This window comes from the organism of the source record quoted next, unplaced genomic scaffold (genome assembly GCF_019419815.1).
Source record: "Pyrus x bretschneideri cultivar Hongxiangsu unplaced genomic scaffold, Pyrus_bretschneideri_v1 Contig109, whole genome shotgun sequence".
In the NCBI taxonomy this organism is placed as follows: Eukaryota; Viridiplantae; Streptophyta; class Magnoliopsida; order Rosales; family Rosaceae; genus Pyrus; species Pyrus x bretschneideri.
This window is the reverse complement of record NW_025999401.1, coordinates 138,208-164,934: the sequence shown is the minus strand read 5'-3', so window position 1 is coordinate 164,934 and position 26,727 is coordinate 138,208. Positions and strand designations below refer to the sequence as shown.

The 26,727-nt window shown below is 35.2% G+C and overlaps 2 protein-coding genes and 1 long non-coding RNA gene across 4 annotated transcripts; 1 reads left to right on the top strand and 2 right to left on the bottom strand.

Moving 5' to 3' along the window:
- Window positions 1–3,615: 3,615 nt before the first annotated feature.
- Window positions 3,616–6,898, bottom strand: LOC125471513 (ATP synthase subunit delta', mitochondrial-like). Its single transcript, XM_048571979.1, has 2 exons — window positions 6,525–6,898; window positions 3,616–4,251 (listed from the first exon to the last, which is right to left on the bottom strand). Exons 1-2 carry the CDS (start codon window positions 6,780–6,782, stop codon window positions 3,907–3,909), a joined length of 603 nt encoding a protein of 200 aa, XP_048427936.1. The 5' UTR covers window positions 6,783–6,898; the 3' UTR covers window positions 3,616–3,906.
- A 6,158-nt stretch (window positions 6,899–13,056) lies between these two features.
- On the top strand, window positions 13,057–20,355 carry LOC125471502 (putative disease resistance protein At1g50180). 2 transcript variants are annotated; one of them, XM_048571950.1, is made up of 3 exons: window positions 13,057–14,767; window positions 18,303–20,017; window positions 20,118–20,355. In XM_048571950.1, the coding sequence occupies exons 1-2, from the start codon at window positions 13,726–13,728 to the stop codon at window positions 20,012–20,014; spliced, it is 2,754 nt and encodes a 917-aa protein (XP_048427907.1). In that variant the 5' UTR covers window positions 13,057–13,725; the 3' UTR covers window positions 20,015–20,017; window positions 20,118–20,355. The 2 variants fall into 2 exon arrangements, with proteins under 2 accessions (XP_048427907.1, XP_048427902.1); XM_048571945.1 differs by having other exon boundaries at window positions 20,115–20,355.
- A 353-nt stretch (window positions 20,356–20,708) lies between these two features.
- On the bottom strand, window positions 20,709–24,881 carry LOC125471516. Its single transcript, XR_007253653.1, has 2 exons — window positions 24,743–24,881; window positions 20,709–21,212 (listed from the first exon to the last, which is right to left on the bottom strand). It is a non-coding gene; the product is annotated as an uncharacterized LOC125471516 (long non-coding RNA).
- Window positions 24,882–26,727: the final 1,846 nt, after the last annotated feature.

Genomic DNA, 26,727 nt, shown 5'->3' with positions numbered 1-26,727 from the left:
TTGTTGGAAGAGAGGAGAATCGGTGGACTTTGAACATGTATCAAGATTCATAGTCATTGTTTTCCGCCACTGCGATAAAACATCATTTACAAGTTTAATTTAAGGTTCTCTATCTTCATATTCTACATTCGTTGAGTAGCTCAAATAAGAGTTAGAGATAGTGGCTTTAGTTTTGGTGTCAAATTAATGAGTAAACTCTCCGATTCTCATACAAGATAGATGGGTTGTAACCGTTCAATTGTCTTAAAAGTTTTTTTTTTTTTTTTTTCTCAAATGTTTTGGTAGTGTTGTTTGGTATATAGTGCTCATAAAGCTTAGTACACACCAACTAATACTACCATTCTATGGTATTCTTTTACTTATATTTGAGACGTATTAAGTTTTATGTTTCAAATTACTGGACATCAATCTAATTCTTTGATCAGGTGTGTAATGTGCAGGTCTAATCAAACATAATTTCATTGCTATAAAGAATGCAAATGCAAACCACCTGGTTTATTGTTTACGCATGATTTGATGAAATAGTTTAAAAAATAGCATTACACGGGAAATTAACAGGTTTTAAGAGCTTTAAGGACTTATTTTGTCTAAAAAAATAATTAATGGCATTAATTTTCACTTGATTAATAATTCAAGAAATGAAAGTGGTGGATTGCTCTAGTAGTTATTCATTTATTTTTAACCTAATGCATCATGAGTTCAAACACTCTCATCTCTTAGTGTAGTATCCTAATGGACACACTGTTGGGTTTCAACCCAAGCATCGCAGGTTTAAAACTCCTCCCTCCCCTTAATTATTATATTAGTTTCGAACTTTTCCCTTCTCCTTAATAAATTTAACCATCTCTCCATACTTAGTGTAGTTTACAATAAGAGTAGGGCTTATATTCAAAAAGTAATAATTCGTCACGTAGTACTACAATTTAATGATGTTTCTCTTCATTTGTAAATAAAATGTCTTAGGTTCGAATCTCGTCAAAAATAAAGTTGAATCACATTATTATTAGTTCATTGTGAAACTAAACCTCACATCTCTGCCTAAGTATAGATAATAACGGTTGTTAAAAAAATAACAATTCTTTAGAAAATAATCGGCAATTTACTTTTTTTTTTTATACGTACAACAACCTTATATTATCTTTTGCGTTTCATGAAAATTTTTAATAACTCATTAGTTATATAACTTCTTAGGTAAGTTCTAATTGCAAGTAAATACTCCAAGAACAGAAAAATGAAGAGAGATTTGTGGGTTATGGAAGGATTTGCAGAAGCTTTGGGACAATGTCAAAAGAATCCAAAAGTATAACCCTCTTTCCAATTGTCCTAGTTTTCTTTTCTTAATTACAACAGCACCACCGACATAATGCATGCTAGAGAAACGTCTTTCGAGCCTAGAGTGTAACTTCGTAGATCTCATCAACACACAAGGGCATATAAGTAAACAAACATAAAATCTCTCTAGAATCCGGACTTTGAGCAAACACTGGGCCCCAAAAGCCCATAAGAAAACAACAGCGGAATTAAAGACCCAACCGTGGAGGTGACTCGGAGGGGACCCACACCCACCAAAACCATCTAAGGGGGACCCACCTGACTCAGGACCATGCTGGCTCTACTTCCAAGGTCCTTGTCTCCCCGGGCCCACGACTTCGGGCCGTGCCCCACGGGCAGCTCCTTCCTTTTGCGTCCGTTACACGTGTGCCCTAAAAGAACTACCAGCGCAGCACCATAGATTATCACACTTGCTACGTGGCAAGTGGCTGCGAGAAAAGACATAAAGTTTGCAATGCACCAAGTTCTTGGAACGGCCACGATTTCGAGGTGGAGTATGGACGGTGAAGAACGCCCCACGCTCGAAGGGGTTCCAATTATTTGGTGGGTCTGTAAATTTCCATTTGGTTTCTCTCCACGTGGACCATACCATGTGGCTTGCTGAATGAGCTGTCGGACTGAATATTGTCATTGGCTGCTTCTTTAATCGATGAAAAAATGCTATTTGCGTCGAGTGATTAAGTAAATGTGGGTTGCAAAATGTGCACTCTATGCTGCGTGCAGTGCATGCATTTACAGTGTTCGACATATAAAAAATTCGTAAGTGTTACGGAGTATCAAATACTAAAGCACCCAAGAAAGTTCCTTGATGTGTTCAAAAGTTTTGTTGTGTTTCTGCTTTCTTGGGAAGAATCTGTGAGTTATGATTTTAGTGTTAATTTTATTTATTTGTTGGTTCAACATTTGTTAATAATATTAAAACTACACACGTTTCATTGTGAGATTTTAGACAAAGAATAATCAACCATATCGAGGAGCACTGACAAAATAATTAGAAAAATAATACGATACAAATAATGCGTTATATAAACTTTTTATTTTTTTATTCCAATGCTTATGTGTGCATTCAATAATGTGTATTCTCTTCTATTAAAAAAATGTGAAACGTGTAGCACTAACGGAAAAAAATTATTAAAAATATAATACAAATAATGCATCGACAGTGACTAACTTTGATAAATCTCTCTTTAATTTGTCTTCACTTGGTTAGAACTAAAAAGATTTTTTTTTTCAACAAACGATATTATTTATACTGAGAAGGTGGGAGAATGTGTTAAGCCTCACAATAAACTTGCAATAATGTAGTTTAAATTTATTTTTGGATGAGAATAAATATAAGATTTCTCACTTATAAGTAAAGAGGAATACAATACTAAGTGTCAGAACTAAAAAGAAATTTAAAACAAGAGAAATACAATGAACTTGAAACTTGGAGATGTGGTCTTAAAATGCAGAAAAATAAAAGCACATAACAAAGTTCATCTTTTGGATTTGCTATCGGTAAAAATAAAAGTTTTTCTTAAGTCAAAATAGTAAAGTGCCTTGTGGTGCTCGTTAATGTGTGTGAAGCTATAAAGCACGAATACGAGAGTGAAAATTGGCGATTCTTAAAATTAAAAATTTTCTGATTCGAGAGAGGCAGGAATTAACAACTAAAAATGTATTAAATATTCTACTTTCATTTTTTTCAAAACAAGAAATTATGAGCTCTAAATACCGAAATTGCCCTTGACGGCATGAGCAGTCCAAGTGTTCCGACGATCAATTCAGGATGTGAGGAAGAGGGCAAAACGAAGCACTCTGAGTGAGGTAAAAAAATGTTGGGGTGTGATATCCATACATCCCTTTTTACTTCTCACACATCCTTTTAATTTTCGACCGTTGAATTGGATGAAGTGAAGAAGATCAATGGATAGAAATTAAAAAGATGTGTAACAAGTAAAAATGAATGTGTGGATAGCACACACCAAAATGTTTAACCCATTGTGAGGAGTCGAAAGACCTATTTATAGGCGTTTAACGGTCAGTCTTTCAATTCTTTGCCAATTGTCTGAGTTATCAGAGTAGTTATTTGATCCAACTGTTGAAAATTCAAATTGTGTAAAAAGTAAAAATAAGTATAAGGATGCCCTATACAAATTTGTCCATGGCCAGAAAAGTCCTTTCATTTTCTTGCTTTCTTCATTCTTAAAAAACAGAATAAGTAACCCTTTACACACTGCCCATAATTGCTTACAAATCCATTGGAATTATGGGATATTGGGATTGGATGCCACGTTGCAATTGAGTCCAGGAGACTGGAATTATTTCTACAATTACTTGTAGAATTATATAACTGCATTCTACATGCTGACCAAAAAATATTAGCTTCTTTTTTTTTTTTCTTGTATGAAACAAGAATATCAAATTCCAGTATTATTTTATCACCAATTCCACACCGAACTACAAGAGAAACAAAGACGACAGTTTGGAGAATATTGGCTCCAAGAGACCGATCAGTGTCGAATTGCAGCACCTTAAAGATGTGACAGAGGGTACAAACGGACTATATCAACATCACAAAGACTAGTAAAACTAGCCGGTAAGAGCAGAGTTTAGCGCACTATGCACATCAACTCCAATCTGGGCTTCAGCTTTCTCCAAGTCAGTCGACGCTGAGTTGAGCTTCTGGGTGAACTCTGCAAGCCCCTTCTGGACAAGACTTGCATCGACACGATCAAGAGGGACAGCCTCTACAGCAATTACGTCTGCAATAGAGTTCGCGTGGATGAATGCAAAACCACTGCTGACAAAATATTTTGTGACATCAGCTCCTTCATGTATTGACATGACCCCGGGTTTCAACTCGGCAATTGTTGCTACATGTCCAGGAAGAACACCCATATGGCCAGTGCTTGCTGGTATTATTACCATGTCCACCTGTTAAGACATGAATCGTAAAAAGTAAAACTTAAGGTACAAATATCATCTTCGTATTTCTGTTTCGGAATCTGCAGATATACAATTAAATATAAACACAACTTAAGACCCTTGCCATCACATCTTTGAATTATCGATCACACACTCAACAGATAATGTTAAGTCTCAAAAGTTTCAGTCTCAACATAGTCATAATGTTTGGCAAATGACATGGTGGGGCTCATCCACTAAAAAAAGTTGCCTGTTACATTATCGAGTTCTGTCATAGCAAGGGCCATCTGTTGCTCATCATTCTTCAACAAACACTAGTTTTTTTGTCTGGCAAAACAGTAGTTTTGGCACTAAAAAAAGGCAACAGCACATCTTTAAAAATATGGTTCTGAAAGATATCAGAAGATGGACCATGGACGTGAACTTAACCACTCTCTACCACTCGCCAGTTTGGGAAGAGACTTTGGGTCATAACATTGAACGAAGGAAAAAAAAAAACTAATTTTGTCTGAGATTAAAATTAGTCAGTCAACTAATCATTGTGTTTAGTTCCATATTCTTTTAATCTGTCAGAAGCAAGTTATGCTAAAAGATTCAGTTCCCTTTATCACTGTCAGAAATGCAGTGAAAAAAGGATACTAAAGAAGGCTTTCAATGATTGTCTGAGGCCAACACTAAATATGCAAGTCTACTATGAAACTGAGGATAACAAAAATATTAAAAAAGGAAGAGCACGTTGATCTCCAAATGCACCACCAACAACTTTTCTTATTTATGAAAAAAAAAGGGTCATTTCGTTCTACCGGGATAAATCCAAAGTTAGCTCCAAATCGGACAAATACAACTAAGACACAATATTCCATGATATACTTACCTTACTTATGCACATGAGGAATGCAGTACACAAATCACATGGGTTGAAAATGCCAACGGGACAATGTTTTTTATTTTTGGCATGCAACCATGCACCATCTCACCCAGCTATGTTACTCAAGTCTGATTTCCATACCCATTTACCAATCAAAATGACTAAAAGGAATCACAGAGCTTGATGAAGGAGAGGAAATGGAATTTCACACTAGACGTTTTCCATCACTAGATGGAAATTTAGTTTTCAATACAAGCAGTATTGGTTTCTCTTCAGATTGACAACTCCACAAACTTTTTAAAAGAAACTTAGTTTCCACATCTGTTCACATTTGAATTGACTTAAAAACTTTAAACAGTATAGGATATGACTTATAATAGAGAAAAATGTAACACACATAAAGCATCCTTACATACACTAAACTAAGATGAAGTTCAGCCTACAGCAATAACGGATGAAAACTAGGTGTATATTGCACCACCATAATCAGTTGCAAAAGTCAGTGTGAAACACAATTAGGAAGTGGGATATGAGTACTGGAAATGTTTGAAAAATATGAAAAACAAGCATTAAGTGCAGGACTAAATCCTTCATGGGCCAAGCAAATCAAACAATATGGATTCAAAGTTCCATTTTTTTTTTCTTCCATCACTTCTAATAGAAAGTAACAAAAAGAGATCAAAGTGAAAACATGGATAACGATGATTGGAAAATGTTATAATGCATCCATTCAAAATTCGAAACAGAGAAATGCTTAAGATCAATCCAGCCAAGGCAATTTGTGTAACAAGAATAATCACCACGATTTAGATGGAAGTTTGCCATCGAAACAAAATACTGAACCAAGAACCAAAAGGTTAACTCTTATTCTGAAAAAAAGGGGCTTCCACAAAGAAACGCAAAACACAGAGTCCCATACAAGAAACGGCAGAAAAATATTAATGCGGCGGCATCTTTTGTAAGTAGCATTGCATCACTGTGAAGTTATGAAGACCTATTAGATGAAATGGTTAAATCCTTCAATACACCTTAGAACTTATATATCATAATCCACCTTCCTACATTGATCAGTCAATCAAAGATGTACAATGACACTGAACTTGCAAGTCGTATAACGAAAATGCTCGAACCAATCAATAATCCGAAAACAGCTCCAGCCCCAATAAGTTCACAACAAAATCAAAGCGTGAATTGACATAAATATTGGATTAGCTCCAAACCGATTCAAACCTACTAAAAACAACAGAATAACCAATTCAAACTAGAGACAACAAATTCGACCTGAAAATCACAATTAGCACCAAACCCAGATAAACCCACACTAAATCATACAAAACCCATATCACGTGAATCTCAAATCAAACCTCAGATCAAAAAATTGCAAATGCCGCACAACAAATCTCCGAAAACTGACCTCTTTCGCCGAAAGTTCGGACGCATAAGGGAGCACAAAATTGACAGTCAGCTTAGTGGGGATCGATGACGGGGTTACAGGCCTAGGTTTCATGAAGGTCAATGGGGTCCTTGGGGGATCTATGTGAGGCACCACTTTCTTCCAGGCGTCACTGAAAGTCGAATCGGCTGGGGCAGTCTCAGCGACGTCGGTGGAGAAGGGTCGGGCCCTGAGGGGGATCGTGGATCGGGTCAAGAGGGTGGTGGCTCGGCGCAGCATGTTGGCGGATTGAAGGGTCGCTCGGGTCTCGCAGGGTCGGAGAGAAAGAGAGAAAGAGAGAGAGAGGGTGGAGTTCGACTAGAGGTTTTGGTTTGGGTTTCGGAAATCGCTTCTGCCGTTTCGGCAAGTGGAAATAGAGGAGGAAATGGGTATAGGATTTTTTGAGGCCGTTGTGGGCTTATAGTCAGTTTGGGCCCTATTAAACATATTTTGGTAATAACAATGTTTGGCTCCTCATTTTTCTTCAATTTACTTAGTGGTTGATTCATATAAGATAAATTTTATTTGAACCCATATAACTTTTTTTTACATCCAATTTAAATTTTAAATGTGAATTGTCTTTTTTACCCTATAACATAATTACCATTAAGTACAAGGTAAAGTTAACAATAAAATTTATTAATAAACTCACACTCAATAATCAAACATTAAATAATGTTTAGAGAAAATTAGAATTGGATGCCTCATTTTAGACTTTTATAGACTAAAAATTTATGCTTTTTGAGTTTTTGATTAAGCTTTTGAAACATTTAATTAAGATACTCAGACTTGAACTACTTCAGATTAATTGAAATTGATTTACATTTAAATATCTGCTATATATTTTAAATAATTTCAACTATATTTAGATCTAAAAATTTTAACTTTTCAAATCTAAATGTACATCCACACCAAATAGAAACGTACCAACATTAAATGAAAACGTACCAACATCAAACGAAAATGTACCAACCCCGAATTAAAACGTACCCAATTATAAACTATATTAAAATGAATATTCATCTTTTTGGAATGTTTAAAAATATGTTTGATTCATATATAATGCTCTAGATAGTCTTGTTTTTTTGTAGATAAGTCTCTGAAACAACTTTTAGTTGATTGGAGATAAATCCTTATTATTGTAGATAATGCTAAATAATAATGATAAATCATATAATTTTGAATTAACAAAAAAGCTATTGTCCGTTGATTAATGACTCTTTTTATAAAAAAAAATAATTAATTAAAGTAATTTAAACTTTTACATTGTTAACGACTCTTTCTATATATAAAAAATTTAATTAAAGTAATTCCTCATTATTAGGACAAAAAGTAATAAAATTATGTTTTGAAAACAAACGTACCAAAAATTCAAATGTACCGAAAATTAAATGTACCAAAAATTCAAATGTACCAAGAAGTCAAATGGACCAAAAATTCAAATGTACCAAGTAACTAAATGTACCATCACAATCAAACGTACCAATATAACCGAACGTATCTAACAACGAGTTTTGTGCATTCTATTTAATTTACTAAAATAAATATTTTAATAAAAAATAAAAAAAATCTTAAATCATCATAATAAGAGATGCATAAAAATAGGATAAAAAAGGGAATGCTAACATGAATAGATTTCTAATGAAATAAAATTAAAGTACCAAAATTGTAGGGAAAATGTTTAATCAAATTTGCAAAAGGAATAAATGTTTAGTTTATGACATTTAAAAACGAGGCGTCTACATCAAAATGTCCCTAATGTTTATTCTACATTCACCCTCCATCAAACTGGTTGCGCGGAAAATGCAACCCCTAAATGCTTGGAAGATGTTGGCATATATTGTCTGGTAAACTACCACTTAAGTTGTTTAGGGTTAGAGCCAAAACTATCAAAAGAGGACATGTTGAAGACAGCAGGAAGATGACCTATTAAAAGAGCATTAGCCTGCACAAACAACCACTCCACCTGATCTTTACTGCCAATCAAGTTTTGAATTCCTGATAAATCAACACATATGTGTATGTATTGGAATGGTTCCTTTAAAGATTCAAGTCATTGGACTAAAGCTAATCAACTTCAACATGTGTAGATGAGACAATTTTGATGGCAAGGTACCAAACTTGTTGTTTTGAATTCCAACTCAACAAGAAATGATAGGTTGCCTAGGTGGGGATTTGAGAGCAAGAAGATCAGCTTGGTTTGTGCTAAAGTTGGCTTGTGCTGTTACTGAACCTTTTTGTTCTTTTTTTTTTTGTTGAATGCATCTATATTTTTTACACTAAGGGGAGGGGGAGCTCGACTAAGTCACACAATGGGCAGCTTGTTTTGGTATCAAATTCGCCATCCACAAGATTCGAATCCATTTTTAAGATAGGTATATATATACAAAAGTATTGGACAAGTAGCAACAACATTTCAATGAGGGGAAACGAGTTGTCGCCAATGTTCTGCTCTGTGAACCAAGAAATCAGAAGAAATAGGAACTCAAACGTAGTCTTTTAATCTATTGGGTAAATGAATCTTTGGCTGCAATTACATATTGTCAACCCGGTACGTTTAAAAGTGTATTGAATTTTACGTGGTTTTTAATGTTTTGAACGGGTGTAAAGATAAATTTACATACTGAATTGGGTTGTGAGAGTGATTTAGGTAGTAAATTTGGCTCTAAAGAGATATCAATAATTTAATTAAAAATAATATGGGTGTAGAGACTAACTTGGGTGTAGAAAGAGGTTTATGAGTTCAAATAAAATTTCCTTTTATATAATTTCATATTTACAATCAAAATTGTTCCCATTATAAATACTCTTTATTGATGTCTCTACAAAAAAAAAATTAAAATTAAAATTAAAACTAAAGTTTATTAGCAAATAGATGATTATTAATGCTTTTGATAATTAGTAATACAAGTGAAAGTATGTGAAACTATAATAATTATTTTAATCAGATTGACTGATTTGTTGCCGGACTTTATTGGTTATATAATTAAGAGTATGGTTTTGTGTCGGAATAAAAAGTTGATTATGTTATATTATGGTTATGCCATAGATAAGAGGTCATAGAATTGTACGAAAACTCTTAATTATAAACAAGATAAAGTCAAAACCTGAACAATCATGAATGAAAGATCCATTTTAATTGGCAAATGAAGGAGTACGTGATCCCTAATCCACAATATGTTGAGATCAGCATGAGGGGTATAAAAAAAGGCATATCACCAAATATGATGGGATGCAGAAATTAGCAAACAAGGTCGGCCCCGAAGGTAGTCAAAGTAGGCACCCGCTTAGGATTCCACTTCGGAGGGCCCCCAAATTCGGTAAAAAATTCTAAAAATAGAATCATAGGCAATTGAAAAATAATTGATTGAAAATATGGAAACTTAATTAGTACATTTACATTTAAAACGCGAGAATTGTAATATTTAAATAATGTTTGTACTTCTTTTTTCTTTTGATATTAATTTTTAACGATATTTGTTATAGAAATAGACTATTTTTCATCTATTTAGCGGAATTTTTTTTTTATACATATCAATGTATAAATGATCGAAAGTTAGACAACTCTAGAGCCTTACTTCAAAGGCTCCCCTAGAGCCTCCAAATTCTGAGGGCCGGGCCCTGTTAGCAAACCCTCTTTTCAGGGCAGTTGCAACAGAACGTCTCTTTGATCGAAAATCATCATCTTTTTTTCTTTCCAGAAAAACAAACACCGTTAGCGAATTGTGCAGAGAAACCTAACCATGAACAAGTGGAACAATGTGTAGCAAGAAACTGTATAGAAAACATGGGAAAAAAATATTAGTGTACGAGTAGCAAACGAAGGATCAATACAACATGAAAAAAGCTTTATCCCACTAAATGAGGTCGGCTGTATGAATCCCTATGAGAATTAACCCTCAACAAAGAATTAATAGCACAAGAGAAAACTAACAACTTAAGATTTCTTTTTTCCTCGTGGTAGAAGCTGAGACTTTTTGTCTCATCCAAATTACTAATGGGCACAATATCCGTGGTGGATTGCTATCTACCACGGGCATCAACCGTGGTAGATGGGCTTTTTTCTACTAGTGACACACTGTTGTTGCACATTAGCTGTATTTTGGGAAAATTTTGATGCTAAAGAAAGCTACAGAAAGCTGAAATCATAGTGAGATAAACCATTTTCAAAAGAATTCTAAATAGAAATACACCTGAATGATTTTTTATTTACTTTTTGGCATAACGGACTCCCAATCATATAATTGTAGAATACCAGATCAAATCAGATATTTTAATGGTTTTCTTGGGGCTCTGGTGTTATATGCAAAGGTTTGTTCTTCTCTTCGATCAATTACAAATGTTTTTAAAAACACCTAATCCGAACACTTAAATATCAATGATCCACTCAGTTTCAGTGATCTTTGGTCAAAAGACTCCCTAACATTGAAGTTTTGAAAATGTATTGAAACGTTTTTATAAAAGTTTGGTAGATACCCACCTGGGGAACCTTTTTATGTAATAAAACTTGATGAGAAAATCATGGATTGAAAACAATGAATAAAATAAACAACAATGTGGACCTAGCAGTCAACTTGTCATCTATAACAGAAAAGTTACAGAGCTGATGGCCAAACAAAAATGCAAACAAAAAGTTTGTTAAAAACGCCCGAGCGAGTAGCGATTTTAATATTTAGGACTACTATTTCAATATGCACACAGTGAGCTAGCTTAAACTTCTGACAACTTAAGCTAAAGGTTCGTTGGTAATGCGAACTTCACATAACTTAGCATCTGAAAATGGCTAGCTATCCTGAAGTAGCTAGATATGTGGACAAGAATGGTTTCCTCTACCAGCCACTGTCACTGAATGATGATCAAAGCGTGGAACTGTTTGAGAAGATAGCAATGTATGGAAACGCAAATACAGGTACGTTCTCTCACAAACTTTCCATCTCTGTTTTTATTTATTTATCAATTGATCATACATATCCGCCCATTGATCATACATATCCTACATCCACGAAGGTGTTCCACGCCGGTCTCATCTCTAGAGTGTTCGAAAGTTTAGTTTTGGAATATTTTGGAGCTTTAAATCATCTAATATTCAAGATAATGATTACCCAGTTTTTAGAAGTTTTACTTTGTAATCATAGAGTTTGATGTATTTTACTCTTAGTCTAGGTGTTATAATTGAAGACTTGTTTGGGTCTAGGAAAAAAATATGTTGAAAATGCATGAATTTTCTTTCCAATATGCTTGCTCGAGTAATGAGAGATATTTTGTTAGTAAAAAATATCAATTCTTAGCAAATATATTATATTATATTACCTTCATTGATAATAGCTAAAACTAGAAGTTTAGCCTGCGTGTTGCTGTGGGGTGTAAAAATAAATTATAAATATTGTCGGTAGATATGTAAAAGTTATTTGTATAAAACATATACAAAGTATTTACACAAAAATATATAGTAATTGTTGAAAGTTTTATCATTTACACTGATATTATTTACATGCAAAGAGATGCCAAATATAACTGCTTCTGCTTTACAAATGTATTCTCAAAATTGTAGTGCTTTGACAACTGAGCAGTAGTTCGTAACTGGACTATATGTTACATTAGTGCTGATCTTCACAGCTATTCCACTTTTGAGATTCAATCTTTTTTCATCAACATAAGATATCATTATTTGCAACATCCTGATAGATAATGTGATTGATAACCCCGCAAGCTAAATGCTCCAATAGGAAATTTAAGAAGCAGTGGAAGATTAGAAGAATATATATCCAAGGATTTACCTTTTCGACCCATAATTGAAGTAGTTTTGTGTAATTTATCTTATATAGCAAAATGATCCACATTTCCCTTAGGGAAAAATAAGCACGCGACTGTCAAAGCAAAGCAATGAGGAACATGTCAAAGAGGACCGTACCAGAGCAAAATGACGATGTAAAAAAAAAACGAGAGAAAATGACCAAGGGAAAGAGGGGAACTTTATTCATATTATGAATTTGTCTGCAGCCATGGTAACTAAAGAAGTGTCAATTGGTAAATTTCGAAGACTTGCCATCTATTTGGACGGAGACGAAAATGTCGATAAATATACTCCTGCAAGTGATGGACATCTGAGGTCTTTGTTATATGAGTCATACTGGGAGAAAAACCTAGTACGGTCACTGTTCACGCACTTCACATTGCTTAGAGTTTTGAAGTTTGAAGGTATGATGCAAAGTCTTGACCGAGTGAAATTGGGAATCTAGTTCACTTAAGGTTTTTGAGTCTGAAGAACACACAAATTATATAGTTTCCATCATCTGCAGCTAATTTGGTATGCCTGCAGACTCTAATTTACAGAGTCTATGGATGTCGATGAGAATCTTGGGTGTGTTCGGAAAGATAGAACAACTGAGACATTTATATTTACCCCGACGTTATAGAGCAAGTAAGAAATTTGTCGTTGGCTACTCTAGGCAGTTTGCAGACGTTAGCCAATGTTTCAAGTAGCTACTGTGATCTAAATGATATGGTTAAACTAACCAATCTTAGAAAATAAAAAAACTGGGATAGAATAAGCTTCACATTTAACCATCTCCAGTCGCGGACTCTGGAGAATAAGTTATACCATGGAACATAGTATACATTAAGTTGTCTTGAGATATACAAGCTACGAATAAAGGGAAAATTGAGAGCTACCAGAAGGGATCCTGTGCTTTCCAAACCTTACCAAGCTAACACTGTCCGGAATACTAGAGAAGCTGCCAAGCTTAAGAATACTTTTCCTTAATAATCACGTTACTGCCACGGCTTTTCCAGGACCACACTTTTTCTCCAGTGGAGGCTTTCCTCATCTTGAGCATCTTTCCCTTGGTTGTTTCCTTGCGTTAATGGAGTGGAGGGTGGAAAAAGGAGCCTTGCCCTAATCAAAATGTAAATTATACCCTTATGCATATGCACTCTTTCAAATGTAAAATATTCCTTTTATGCATATGGACTCTTCCAAATGTAAATCATTCCTTTATGCATATGCACTCTTCCAAATGTTTAAGCCAACTGATTCGCTAAACAATTGAATAAATTGCATGTGAAGGAGGAGAAAAAACAGAAAAGACTTCTCCAGTTAACCACTTTAATCAATCAGAAAAACAGAAGTCGAAAAAGAAAGCTTGTTTAATTTTTTTCTTTCTTTTTGGTGGAAATCAGAAATATGGCTGAGGCGGTAGTTTCAATGGTAACTGAAGGGCTCAAAGGCGGTCTCGTTGAGGAGGTGAAGTTCTTGAGCGGAGTTGGCGATCAAATTAAGGATGCACAAATTGAGCTACTTTTGATGCAGGGCTTCCTGAAAGATGCAGATGCAAAACAAGAAGACAATGAAGTAGTACGCATTTGGGTTCAAATTATAAGAGATGTTGCTTATGATTTGGAGGATGTCATTGAATCTTTTGCTTTGAAAGTGGCTCTCAGAAGGGGAGGAAGCGTGAAGCTTGTTCTGAAAAGGTTTGCTTGCATTTGTAACGAAGTCTATAATCGTCACAAGTTCGGTTCAGAAATTAAGAGCATTACGACCAAACTTTCCAAATTGAAGTCGAGTTTGCAAGGTTATAACATCAAGCAAATAACGGGCACACAATATGGAGGTGCCACTTCTTTTGAGAGGCAAAAGGTTCAAAGGGAAACGTATCCTCATGTTATTGAACGTGATGTTGTCGGGTTAGAGAAGGACATGGAGGAACTAGTCACGCAATTGGTGAAAAAAGAAAAATGCCCCCAAGTTGTATCTATTTGGGGGATGGGCGGTTCAGGAAAGACCACTCTTGCAAAACAAGTTTATGGTCACAATGAAGATGTTAAGCGTCACTTCGATTGTTTTGCTTGGGTATGTGTGTCACAACAATTTCAAGAAAAAGAGGTTTTGGAAGATATTTTGAACCAGCTTACTCGCGACATCAAAGATAAAACTAAAGAAATGAACAAGAATCAAATAGTAGAGAAGCTTTGTAGCATCCAACAAGAAAAGAAATGTTTGGTGGTTCTTGATGACGTTTGGACTCGTAAGGCGTGGAACTCTTTAAAACCTGGATTTCCAAGAGGTGCGGAAACAAAGAGTCGTATATTGCTCACCACTCGGAAGAAGGACGTTGCTGAAATTGCTGGAGAAAATGGTGTTGTTCATGCATCTCATCCGCTAGATGGTATCGAAAGCTGGGAATTGTTTAAGAAGATAGCAATCTCTGGGAGAGATCAAACAAGTATGTTTCTCACTTCTCAGTCAACTCTGTTATTATTAATTGGTTTTTTTTTGTGGTTTATTTGTTAAGCCTAAAAAAATAGAGATTAGTGCTTTTCACTTATAATGAGTTTGATATAGTACACACATCATTGTCCCTATGTGTCATGCACGGACCTGAGTTGCTGGAAAATTCTGAATCCCTAATGCAACCCAAAAGTAAAAAATAAATAGAATAAAAAAAACTGAAACGGACTAAAAAATAAATTATTCTTATAAAAAGAAACTCAAGAACTCTTTACATGGCTACAAAGAAAATTAATTTGAACTTCTAACCTCACTTCTAATTCAATCTCATCCCGTCTACCCTCTTGACTGCCTAATTCGAAAACCTGCATAATAGAGGGGTGAACTTCAACAACTCAGTAGGGACATAACTTTACCACAGTAAATTGACTAAATTAAATTAAGTGTCATGGAATAATTTAATCAAATATATTTCCCTCATCAAAACCAATGCATGAATGCAATGCAAAATGTTCGTCTATTTCCATTAATTCATATAATAATGCATGAGGACCTGAACGCCTAATACTTGGTATTTTACCACTGCAGTGGTGGTTAGAATGTTCCTTCATACAAACTAACTCACATAACACAGTCATCCCAATTTCCCTTTTTGTTAGTCATCTTATTAACTCTTTGTCATCAGTCTCAATTTACCCGATAAAATCATGTGTACATCAGGTTGACCTGAGAGAGTTAAACTCAACTTTACAAAGACATGTCATTTCATCTTTCACATATATCAAAATGCTTTTTAACAATTCCACAACCAACAGCAATAACATTTCAATAAATCAAAGATGCACAATATTAACATTCAACCACATTGATTACCCAATAAGGTCAAATATCACTTCATGAAATTTAATAAAGCCAATCTTCATAAATGTCAATCGTATTTTCCCTACCTGAAGTCCAAATCAAAGCTTATGCCACCGTTATGTCACAGTGCACCGTTGCTTAGTTTTTTCTCCAATAAATTTGAAATTTCTAGTTCCATAAAACTAAAAGAAATAAATACGTAACTATATAATCCCTATACAGCAACCACGAACTTAGTCCTCTATTTCAAAACTCTAGGATTCCTGTGTTACCATTTAACGTCCTTTAACACAATTAGGACCTGTAAACTGTATAAATTCACTTAGGTCCACAAATAAATCTCACATTTCTACACGCTGCCTTGCTGGACAAATGGCAAGTTTCTGTGCAATTGAATTTCAGAAATCAACCCCAAAATTTTGGGTAATTACAGCTGGAACAGAGTGAAAAATAAATTCTTCGTATAACTTGGGATAGATTCATTCACTTTCATCTTATCACTATTAAATTAATTCTTGAAAAAAATTATTTAAGTTCTTACCTATTTAAAAACCAACGACGAATTGTCAAATCCAAAGAAACTCCAAAATTCTTCAAAAATTAAAAAAACACTTTGTAAGCACTACAAAGTTTCAAAGTCTCACGGTTTGATACACTGGATTAGCTTGGATATGACTAATTGTAGGGAGTGGCTTGGAAATATTGATAAGAGGTGAGGTCATTGTTCTAATCGATCGCTAATAAAATTGATAAATGTTTAGGATATCATCCAAAAAGCGTGTCAGTGTTGGGTTGGGTGCAGCGTCTGTTTAAGTTTAGCGGGAAGGGATCCCATCCGGATCCTAACGGTGGAGATCCTAGGGATCCTCATAGACTAATTGTTCATTATATATCATGCAGTCAGTTTTCGTCAGATATTATTTGTGTTTAATTTTAAATAATAAAATTCAAATGATTTCTGACCGAACGATGTACAATAAACGGCTAGGATATGTTTCTGTGCAATTGAATACCATAAATTAACCCCCAAATTTTGGGTAATTACAGCTATACCCCTAAAATTCTGAAAATTATAAAATAGCTCCAAAACTTCAACCGATCTTACAATAAGGTCCTAGTGAACCTTACAATAAGGTCCTAGCTGCAGGAACTGTACAACAGGGGTAAAGTTCCACATTCATTCTTCCATTTTCATACCAAGTTCTCACCAAAATCAGATTCAACAACAAAACAATTCGAGATATTCAAATCAAGCCCGTAACATGATCTCTAATTCTCAACTGAATTTCCAATAAGATCAACTCTACATAAACACTTTAAATCATATAGTGATAAATCCCCTATATGGCAACATTCGAGATCTGTAGTAAACTCAGAAATTCCTACCTTAGATTGTAAATTGTCATACTCTCCTCCAGAAATTCATAAGCGAAAACATAATTGAATTTGGTGAAGTAAATAAAAAATTATGATAGAAAATTTGATTTGGGTGTTTGATTGAAAGAAATAATATTATTTGTAAGGAACTGTTATTGTCATTCTAAAACTTTTCGTTACTCTTTACAAGTTTTTTTTTCTTCTTAAATATAAAATTTATTTTTTACACAAAACAATAAATTTAGAATGTCAATAACAATTTTCTAACGCTAATGTTTGTGCACCCTTTGCTTCAACAAAGAAGAAAAACAATCAGGTCATATGATTAGGATCAGGTGCACCGCACCGCTCCAACTCTCTTTGCTACTCGGTCCCATGGCAGCCCGCCATGTGTCCAAACGAATAAAAACTGCTTCCTCTCTTGCTTTGTTTTCCCTTTTCTTTCAATCCTTACATGGATTGTCGACACACCACCATAGCAGCTGTCACATGACAAGTCAGCCACTCTTAAGCTGTCTTATGGCCTTGCAAAATTGTATTAAAATTCGCTGGGTTCCAAAAAATACTTAAAAAATGCTATGAACTTGTCATCTTGTCGATAGAATGGTTTAGTTTGGATAAATTTTAGGGATTGGCTTGAAAAATATTGATGAGAGATAATGATGAATATCTAGGATAAATTTCATCGCTCTAGCAACTATAACATAACAAATTAGCTATTACGTGACGTTTTAAAATTCTATTAAAAATTCACCCAAACTCTATCGTAATCTTGTCCACTTTCATCTTATCAATTAAAAAAATAATCCTTGACAGAAAAATTATTTAATTCCTCACCTATTTAAAAACCAAAGACAAAGTACCAATCCAAAGAAACTCCAAAATTCTTCAAAAATTAAAACAAGACTTTCTAAGCACTATAAAATTTCAAAGTCTCCCAGTTTAATACACTTGATTGGCTTGGAAATATTGAAGAGAGGGTGAGGTCATTGTCCCTAATCAATCGTTAATAAAATTGATGAATGTGTAGGATATTAGTAAGACATTTTCTTGTTTAAAATGAAAAACATGCATGTTGTAGAAAAGCCCTTGCGCCGAGTCTGCCGACCCCTTCACCCAAAACTAAAATATAGATTGTTGTTTGAGAGCAGCAACAAAGCAGGTCTGATATTTACGTTCTACGGCAAAAAACATTCAACAACCCAAAAGGACAGTGACAAAATATATAAAATATATTAGGAATGACTAGAACATAACTGTTAACCTATTTTTCTTACATTTTTTTTTTTCAGACTCTCAAATTGATGCTGAGAAGGAAGAACTAGGAAAGAAGATGCTTGAACATTGTGCAGGTCTACCATTAGCCATTACTGTGCTTGCGGGACTTCTAGCTAGAAAAGTCACAGTTGAGTGGAAAACAGTATCCAAGAACGTCGATGTGTATATACGGAGAGGAACTAATCTTGACCAAGAATACAAAGGCGATCAAGAACGTGCAGGTGCATCATGGGTGTTGGCATTGAGTTATGACGACTTACCATATCGTCTAAAACTATGTTTTCTATATTTAGGCCACTTTCCGGAGGATTATGAGATACCGGTCAAAAGATTGGCTCAGTTATGGATAGCAGAAGGTTTTATATCTTCGGGCTCCCAACGACATGGTTCAGTGGAAGTATTGGAAGATGTAGCATATGCTTGCTTAATTGAGTTGGTGGAAAGATGTATGGTTCAAGTTGGAACATTTGGTTCAACTAAGAAGATCAAAACATGTCATCTTCATGATCTTATGCGAGACTTGTGCTTGGTAAAGGCAGAAGAGGAGAACTTTCTTCACGTTGTAAATTTTACCAAGGCAGCGACAATTCCTCAAGTTCGAAGACTTGGTGTATATGTGGAGGAAAAATGTGTTGATAGATTTGCTCCCACAAGAAATGACCACCTTAGGTCTTTGTTATTCTTTGTCGACCCAGAATATGGATTCTCCAACTGGAAGAAAAAATTCTTGCGGTCAGTAGTATGCAACTTCAAATTGCTCAGGGTTCTAAAGTTTGAAGGCATACGGAGAGAAAAAGTAGAGTTGCCGAGTAATATTGGGAATCTAGTCCACTTGAGGTTTTTAAGTCTAAAGGGAAGTGATGTAAGACGGTTGCCATCATCTTTAGGTAATTTGGTATGTTTGCAAACTCTAGACTTACGTGTGTTTGCTTTACCGGGGAAAATAAAAGTACCAAATGTGATTTGGAAGATGAAAGAATTGAGGCATTTATATTTACCCTGGTGGGGGTACGGAGGGAAGTTGAAGTTGGTTACTCTTGGGAATTTGCAGAGTTTAGTCAATGTTGCAGGTGCTGATTGTGATTTGACTCATCTTGCTGAATTGACCAATCTCAGAAAACTGTTCATAACAGGTTATGAGGTGAAAAATATGGAGGAAATGTTGAAATCTACTAGCATCACATTTAACCATCTTCGATCTCTATATCTGGATAGAGTAGAAGTTATACCAATGAATATGGTATTGAGTTGTCCTCATATATACAAACTTGAATTGAGGGGAAGAATAAGAGAACAATCATTGGAAGGTCTCCAGGGTTATGAGAACCTCACTAAGATGGCGCTGGGGTATACTGGTCTACAGTTGGAGAGTCTCAAAATACTTGAGAAGATCCCAAACTTAAGAATGCTTTGGCTTGTTCGTAGTTTTGATGAGAATGTTACAGAAGTAGTTGTCTCAGAAGAAGGTTATCCTAATCTTGAATTTCTTGAAGTTTCTGGTTTGATGGGATTAAAGAGTTGGAGGATAGAGAAAGGAGGCATGCCTAGACTCCGCAGATTGTCTATTTCCCACTGCGGATTGAGGGCAGTTCCTGAGGGGCTTGAGAATGTTACTACCCTCAAGGAATTAAAATTGTCGATGCCTAAGAGATTCTGTAGTAGGGTTGGGGAAGGAGGAGAGGATTTCTACAAAATTCAACATGTGCCTTCTCTTCTCATTACTTAACTGGTAAGTATGCTGCTACTTATATTTTGTTCGCTATTTTCCTCTGTTTCTCATGGGAAAAATCATAATGTGTCTTTTTTCCTTTTCCGGTTCCTTAAAGAAGAAAGTGGTGGGGAGTGGGAGTGTGGCAAAGGTGGCGAATGCAGCTGGGAGGGCAGTTAGCGTATCCATGTGTTATATCGTATGTACAGGTATATGATTTGCTTAATTTCACTTTTTATTTATTTAATTTTTTTTTATATACTTGGAACTCGGAAGCTGTAAACCTTGATCATCTGTAACATATGCATAAACAGTTGTCGATAGTCGATGCGTTGCTAATAACATCGAAGTTTCGAAGATGTATTGAAACCTTTTTATAAAAGTTTGGTAGCTATCCTGAAGCTGATAACCCCGACTCAAACAAATCTCCCCTCGTTTCTCCGCGAGGAAGTGAAAGCAAGAACAAGCATACCAATTGATAACAAGACGTAATGCCTTGCATTATCCAAACTCTGCACTGCGACAATGGCAAGAGACAAAGTCAGGTGATACCATCTCATGAACGTTCCACCCAAACATAAACCCACTTGTATATTCAAAGGCAATCAGAACCGGGATAAAGGTTGTCGCAGGGGTCACCTACCATTTCATCGATTCACAAAAAATTAGGACCCAAAAACATTAAGAATACGAAGAAATAAAATCCTGTTTCTATCGAGTAAAATAACCTAGTTCTGAGTAGGATAAATAGAATATATCGTCTCATCAATCAAGGGCACTCAACATACTAATTCATATGCTCAAGCTAAACATTTGAATTAGGCATTGGAAAGTCTTTAGTTACTTAATTGCTTTGCTAGTTATAGAGCGTAAGGTTGACAGAAAGCTGACTACAAGAACCAGAACAGCCCAAGACCTACCACCTATTCATAATTTCATGATGTTGCACCATCCAACCGAGTTTTGTTTCCCCATTTGATTGGATAAACTAAAGTGTTAACCTATTATATTCCCTCTCCTTCCAATTGACCATTGAGAATTACCTGAGGCAGTACAGCAAAAGGGGATGAATTCCCACCTAGCCCACCAGTGAATGAAGTTGCTGGTGCCTGAATATTGAACCCAAGTTTTCCTAGAACGAAAGCAAGCACCTTATCTAGTATGATATAGAACACCCAAAAATTTGGTGACCGCCCAATAGGCAGGGCAAGGTCCCCTGCCAAAAGGAAACATGCAATGGATCACTAATTGCTTCTGCAAGGTAATGTTGAACAATCAATGCACAACACATGAGAAAAATATGATGGCATAAGCTATTGAGGCACAAGAAAAATTAAATGACTTGTCCAAGATGCATGCAAATTGTTATTAGATGGTCAGGGAGCAACATTAATGGATAACCATCTTGGCATAGTTAATTCCCTCGCATAATAGTAGACTGGGTGTAATATCTATATTCCGGCAGGAGTTTCAATATTCATCCCTCTCCTCCCTCACTATGTTTAATCCTTATTGTAGAGAAAGTGCCATACAACAGCAAATAGGAAACTTGAGGCCTTCCATCCTGTAGAAAGCATCCTAAATCCCTACCAAGAAACGTCAAGAAATGGATATACATATAAAAATTTTATGATCTATATTAGCTCCGAATGGGGTAGTATCAATATTGTGGAAACAGATACTTAAATAGTAAAATTCTATCATACGAAGTGAAAAAATAAAAAATAAAAAAATAAAATAAAAAAAGACTAAAGCAAAATAGCTTTTCAGTCATTAAAAATAGCTTCAAAAGAACCATACCAAAAATCTGAAGATCCTGTCACAAAAGGGACACCCAACAAACCTTATACCACACAAGTGATCCACCTCCTCGCGCCTTTCTCCCTAAAAATTCCACCTACTACTCTCCGTCCATACCACCCAAAAAAAAGTGATAAAATGTAAAGTTCTTAATGCAAAATGACAGACACAAGCAAGGGTGGAAGCTAGGATTTTTCAGACGGGTGGGCTAATATAATTTGAGAAAAAAGGGAGAAAAATTATAACCAAAGACGACCAATTATTAGATTAAAAAACTACCAATTATGACTTGAAAAGGGGACACCGTAGGAGAAAAATGGAATGTTAATCAGTTTAATAGGCTTACTTGCACCTATAATGAGTTTAATGAGTTTTGATTGGACTTAAGGATCCAACTTTGAGTGTGAGCTCAGATTCTGTAATGAGGTTTCAGTTTGTCTACCTAACACAAACCTCATCAGTGGAACTAACTTATAGGCCACACAGAGATGGCTCATTACATCCTTCACCATTCTTGCAATGTTTATAATTATATGAGAACCCTAATGCAGATGCTTCAGTTTCTTTGTGATTTTATCTGCTTTTCTGACAGCAGAAAGAATCCCAATTTGCTCAGTATTCTATCAATGAAATCTGTCTTCCCTTGTGTTCATGGCTCAGACAACAACTTATAGTTCAGAATTACTTTTTGTCAGGAAGCTCAGTGGCTTTATGACTCTAATGCAATATTATCGAGTAATCAACTAATAAAGATACGATTCCAGATGGTCTTGATCTCCAATAGTAAGATATACGAAACACAATACAAAAGGATGGCACAACTAGAAGTCTCTTACTAATTGTTTGCAAAGAGATGAAGCTAATGCAATATCATCTTCGTATTTCTGTTTCAGAATCTGCGGATATATAATCAAATACAAACACAACTTAAGATCCTTGCCTTTGCATCTTTGGATTACTGACCACACAATCAACAGATAATGCTAATGCTAAAAAGTTTCAGTCTCAACAAGGTCATGATGTTTGGCAACTGAATTGGTGGCCTTCACCCACTAAAAAAAGTCGAGTGTTACATTATCAAGTTCTGTCAAAGCAAGGGGCATCTGTTGCTCATCAATCTTCAACATACACTAGTTTTTTTGTCTGGCAAAACAGTAGTTTTGGCACTAAGAAAAGGCAGCAAGCACATTTTTAAAAATATGGTTTGGAAAGATAAAAGAAGATGGAAAACAGTAGCTTTGGGTCATAACATTGAATGAAGGAAAAAACCTAATTTTGTCTGAGATTAAAATTAGTCGGGCAACTAATCATTGTGTTTAGTTCCATATTCTTCTAATCTGTCAGAAGCAAGTTATGCTAAAAGATTCAGTTCCCCTTATCAATGTCAGAAATGCAGTGAAAAAAAGGATAGTGAAGAAGGTTTTCAATGATTGTCTGAGGCCAACACTAAATATGCAAGTCTACTATGAAACTGAGGATAACACAATAAAAAAAGGAAGAGCACGTTGATCTCAAAATGCACCACCAACAACTTTTCTTATTTATGAAAAAGAAAAATTCATTTCGCTTTACCGGGATATATCCAAAGTTCGCTCGGAACAAATAAAACCAAGACATGTATAATATTTCAAGATGTCCGTACCTTGCTTATGCACATGAGCAATGCATTACACAAATAATAAATGTAGAAAACTAACAATTCAACTGCCAACAGGACCATGACATTTTTTTTTGGCATGCAACCATGCTCTAACTCACTCAGCTATGTTACTCATGTCTGATTTCCATACCCATTTACCAATCAAAAGGACTAAAAGGAGTCACAAAGCTTGATGAAGGAGAGGAAATGGACTTAACACTACACTTTTCCATCACTCGTTGAAATTTTAGTTTTCATTACAAGCAGTATTGGTTTCTCATCGGATTGACAACTCCACAAACTTTTCAAAAGGAACTTAATTCCACATCTGTTCGCATGTGAATTTGAATTATATACTTTAAACAGTATAGCATATGACTTATAAGAAAGAAAATTGTAACACACATAAAGCATCCTTACAACAACAACGGATGTAAACTAGGTGTATATTGCACCACTATAATCAGTTGCAAAAGTCAGCATGAAATAAAATAAGGAAATGGGATATGAGTACTGGAAATGTTTGAAAATTATGAAAACCAGGCAATAAGTGCAGGAGTAAATCTTCCATGGGCCACGCAAATCAAACACTACGGATTCAAAGTTACAATTTTTTTTTCCAACACTGTCAATAGAAAAAGTAACAAATAGAGATCAAAGTGAAAACATGGTACCCATGATTGAACATGCTATAATGCATCCATTCAAAATCCGAAACAGTGAAATGCTTAAAATCTATGTAGCAAATACAATTTATGTAACAAGAATAATCACCACGACTTAGATGGAAGTTTGACATCGAAACAAGATACTGAAACAAGAACCAAAAAGTTAACTCTTATTCTGAAAAATGGACTTCTACAAAGCAACGCAAAACACAGAGTCCTATAGAAGAAACAACACAAAAATATTAATGCGGCAGCATCTTTTGTAAGTAACATTGCATCTCTGTGAAGATATGAAGACCTATTAAATGAAATGATTACATCCTATAATACATTGATCAGTTAATCAAAGATGTACAATGTCACTGAACTTGCAAGTCGTATAGCAAAAATGATCGAACAAATCAAGAATTCGAAAATAGCTCCAGCACCAGTAAATTAACAATTAAAAACCAAAAACCATATAAGTTCACAGAAAAATCAAAGCATGAATCGACATTAATATCGAATTAGCTCCAAACCCATACAAACCTACTCAAAACAACAGTATACCCAATTCAAACTAGAGACAACAAATTCGACCTGAAAACCACAATTTCCACCAAACCCAGATAAACCCACAACAAATCCCTCCGAACTGACCTCTTTCGCCTAAAGGTCGGACGCATAAGGGAGCACAAAGTTGACAGTGAGCTTAGTGGGGATCGACAACGGGGTTGCAGGCCGAGGCTTCATGAAGATCAATGGGGTCTTTTGGTGATCTATGTGAGGCACCACTTTCTTCCAGGCGTCACTGAAAGTCGAATCGGCTGGGGCAGTCGCATCGACGTCGGTAGAGAAGCGTCGGGCCCTGAGGGAGATAGTGGATCGGGTCAAGAGGGTGGTGGCTCGGCGCAAAATGGTGGCGGAGTGAAGGGTCGCTCGAGTCTCGCAGGGTCGGGGAAAGAGAGAGAGAGAGAGAGAGGTTTTGGTTTGTGTTTCGGAAATGGCTTCTGCCGTTTCGGCACGTGGAAATGGAGGAAATGGTAACGTTTTTGTTGAGGCTGTTGTGGGCTTAAGTCAGTTTCGGCCCATTATACGTATTTTCGTGATAACAATGTTTGGCTCATTATTTTTCCTCAATTTACTTGGTGGCTGATTCATTGAATTTTACGTTTATCTTTGAAATTGATCATATTGTAAATACTATTTAATGATATAATTATAATAAAAGAAAAGTAAAATTAAAACTAAAGTTTATTAGCAAATACACTATTATTAATGCTTTTGGTAATTAGCAATATACGTGAAAGTATGCCAAACTGTAATGATTATTTTAATCGAATTGATTGATTTGTCACCGGATTATACTGACTATATAAATAAGAGTATGGTTTGGTGCCGGATTAAAAGGTTAATTATGGTATATTATGGTTATGGAATGGAAAAGAGGTCGTCGAATTGCACGAAAACTCTTTAATTATAAATAAGATAACGTCAAAACCTGAACAACCATGAATGAAGGATCCATTTTAAATCCAAATGTAAGAGTACATAATCCCTAATCCAGATCAGCATGAGGGGGGTATAAAAGGAAGCTTGTCACCAAATATAATGGGATGCAGAAACCTAACCACATAATCATGGGGTGCAGTAACAGTTAGAAACCTTTATTAGATACTCCTAGGCTTCATGAACTAGTGGGAACAGTGTGTAGCAGGAAACTGCATAGAAAACAATGGAAGAAATATTAGTGTATGAGTAGCAAACGAGAATCAATGCAACAACAACAAAAAAGTTATATCACACTAAGTAAGGTTGACTGTATAAATGCTTATGAGAATGAACATAAACTAAGGATTAATAGCACAAGTGAAAACCAACAAATTAAGATTTTGTTTTAAATTCTGTTACACATACTATTGCCGTGAGGAAATTTTGATGCTAAAGAAAGCTACATAACACTGAAATAATGGCACAGATAAACCATTTTAAAAAGAATTCTAAATGAAAATACATCTGAATGATTTTTTATTTGTTTTTTGGCATAATGGATTCCCAGTCATATAATTGTAGACTACCCGATCAAATTAGATATTTTAATGATTTTCTTGGGGCTCGAGTGTTGTATGCAAAGGTTTGTTCTTTTCTTCGATCAATTACAAATGCTTTTAAAAACACCTAATCCAAATACTTGAATATCAATTATCCATTCAGTTTTAGTGATCTTTAGTCAAAAGACTTTTTAACATTGAAGGTTTGAAAATGTATTGATACGTTTTTGTAAAACTTCGGTCGATACCCACCCGAGGGACCTTTTTATGTAACAAAACTTAATGAGAAAATCATAACAGAAAAGTTACAGAGCTGATGGGCAAACAAAAATGTAAACAAACCTAAGCGAGTAGCCATTTTAGGGCTACAATTTCAATATGCACACATTCCAGTTACCACAACTTCAAATGCACACATTCTAGTTTTACTTCAACTAGCTTCAACTTCTGACAACTTAAGCATAGGTCTTCGCTGTGACGGATCTAGGATTTGAATCTTGAGAAGTCTCAGTGCTAATATAAATTTTTTTAGATAGTAACAAAGCGCAAAGCGAGCAAAAAAAAATCTGTTTATTCACCAAGACATTTCGTCGA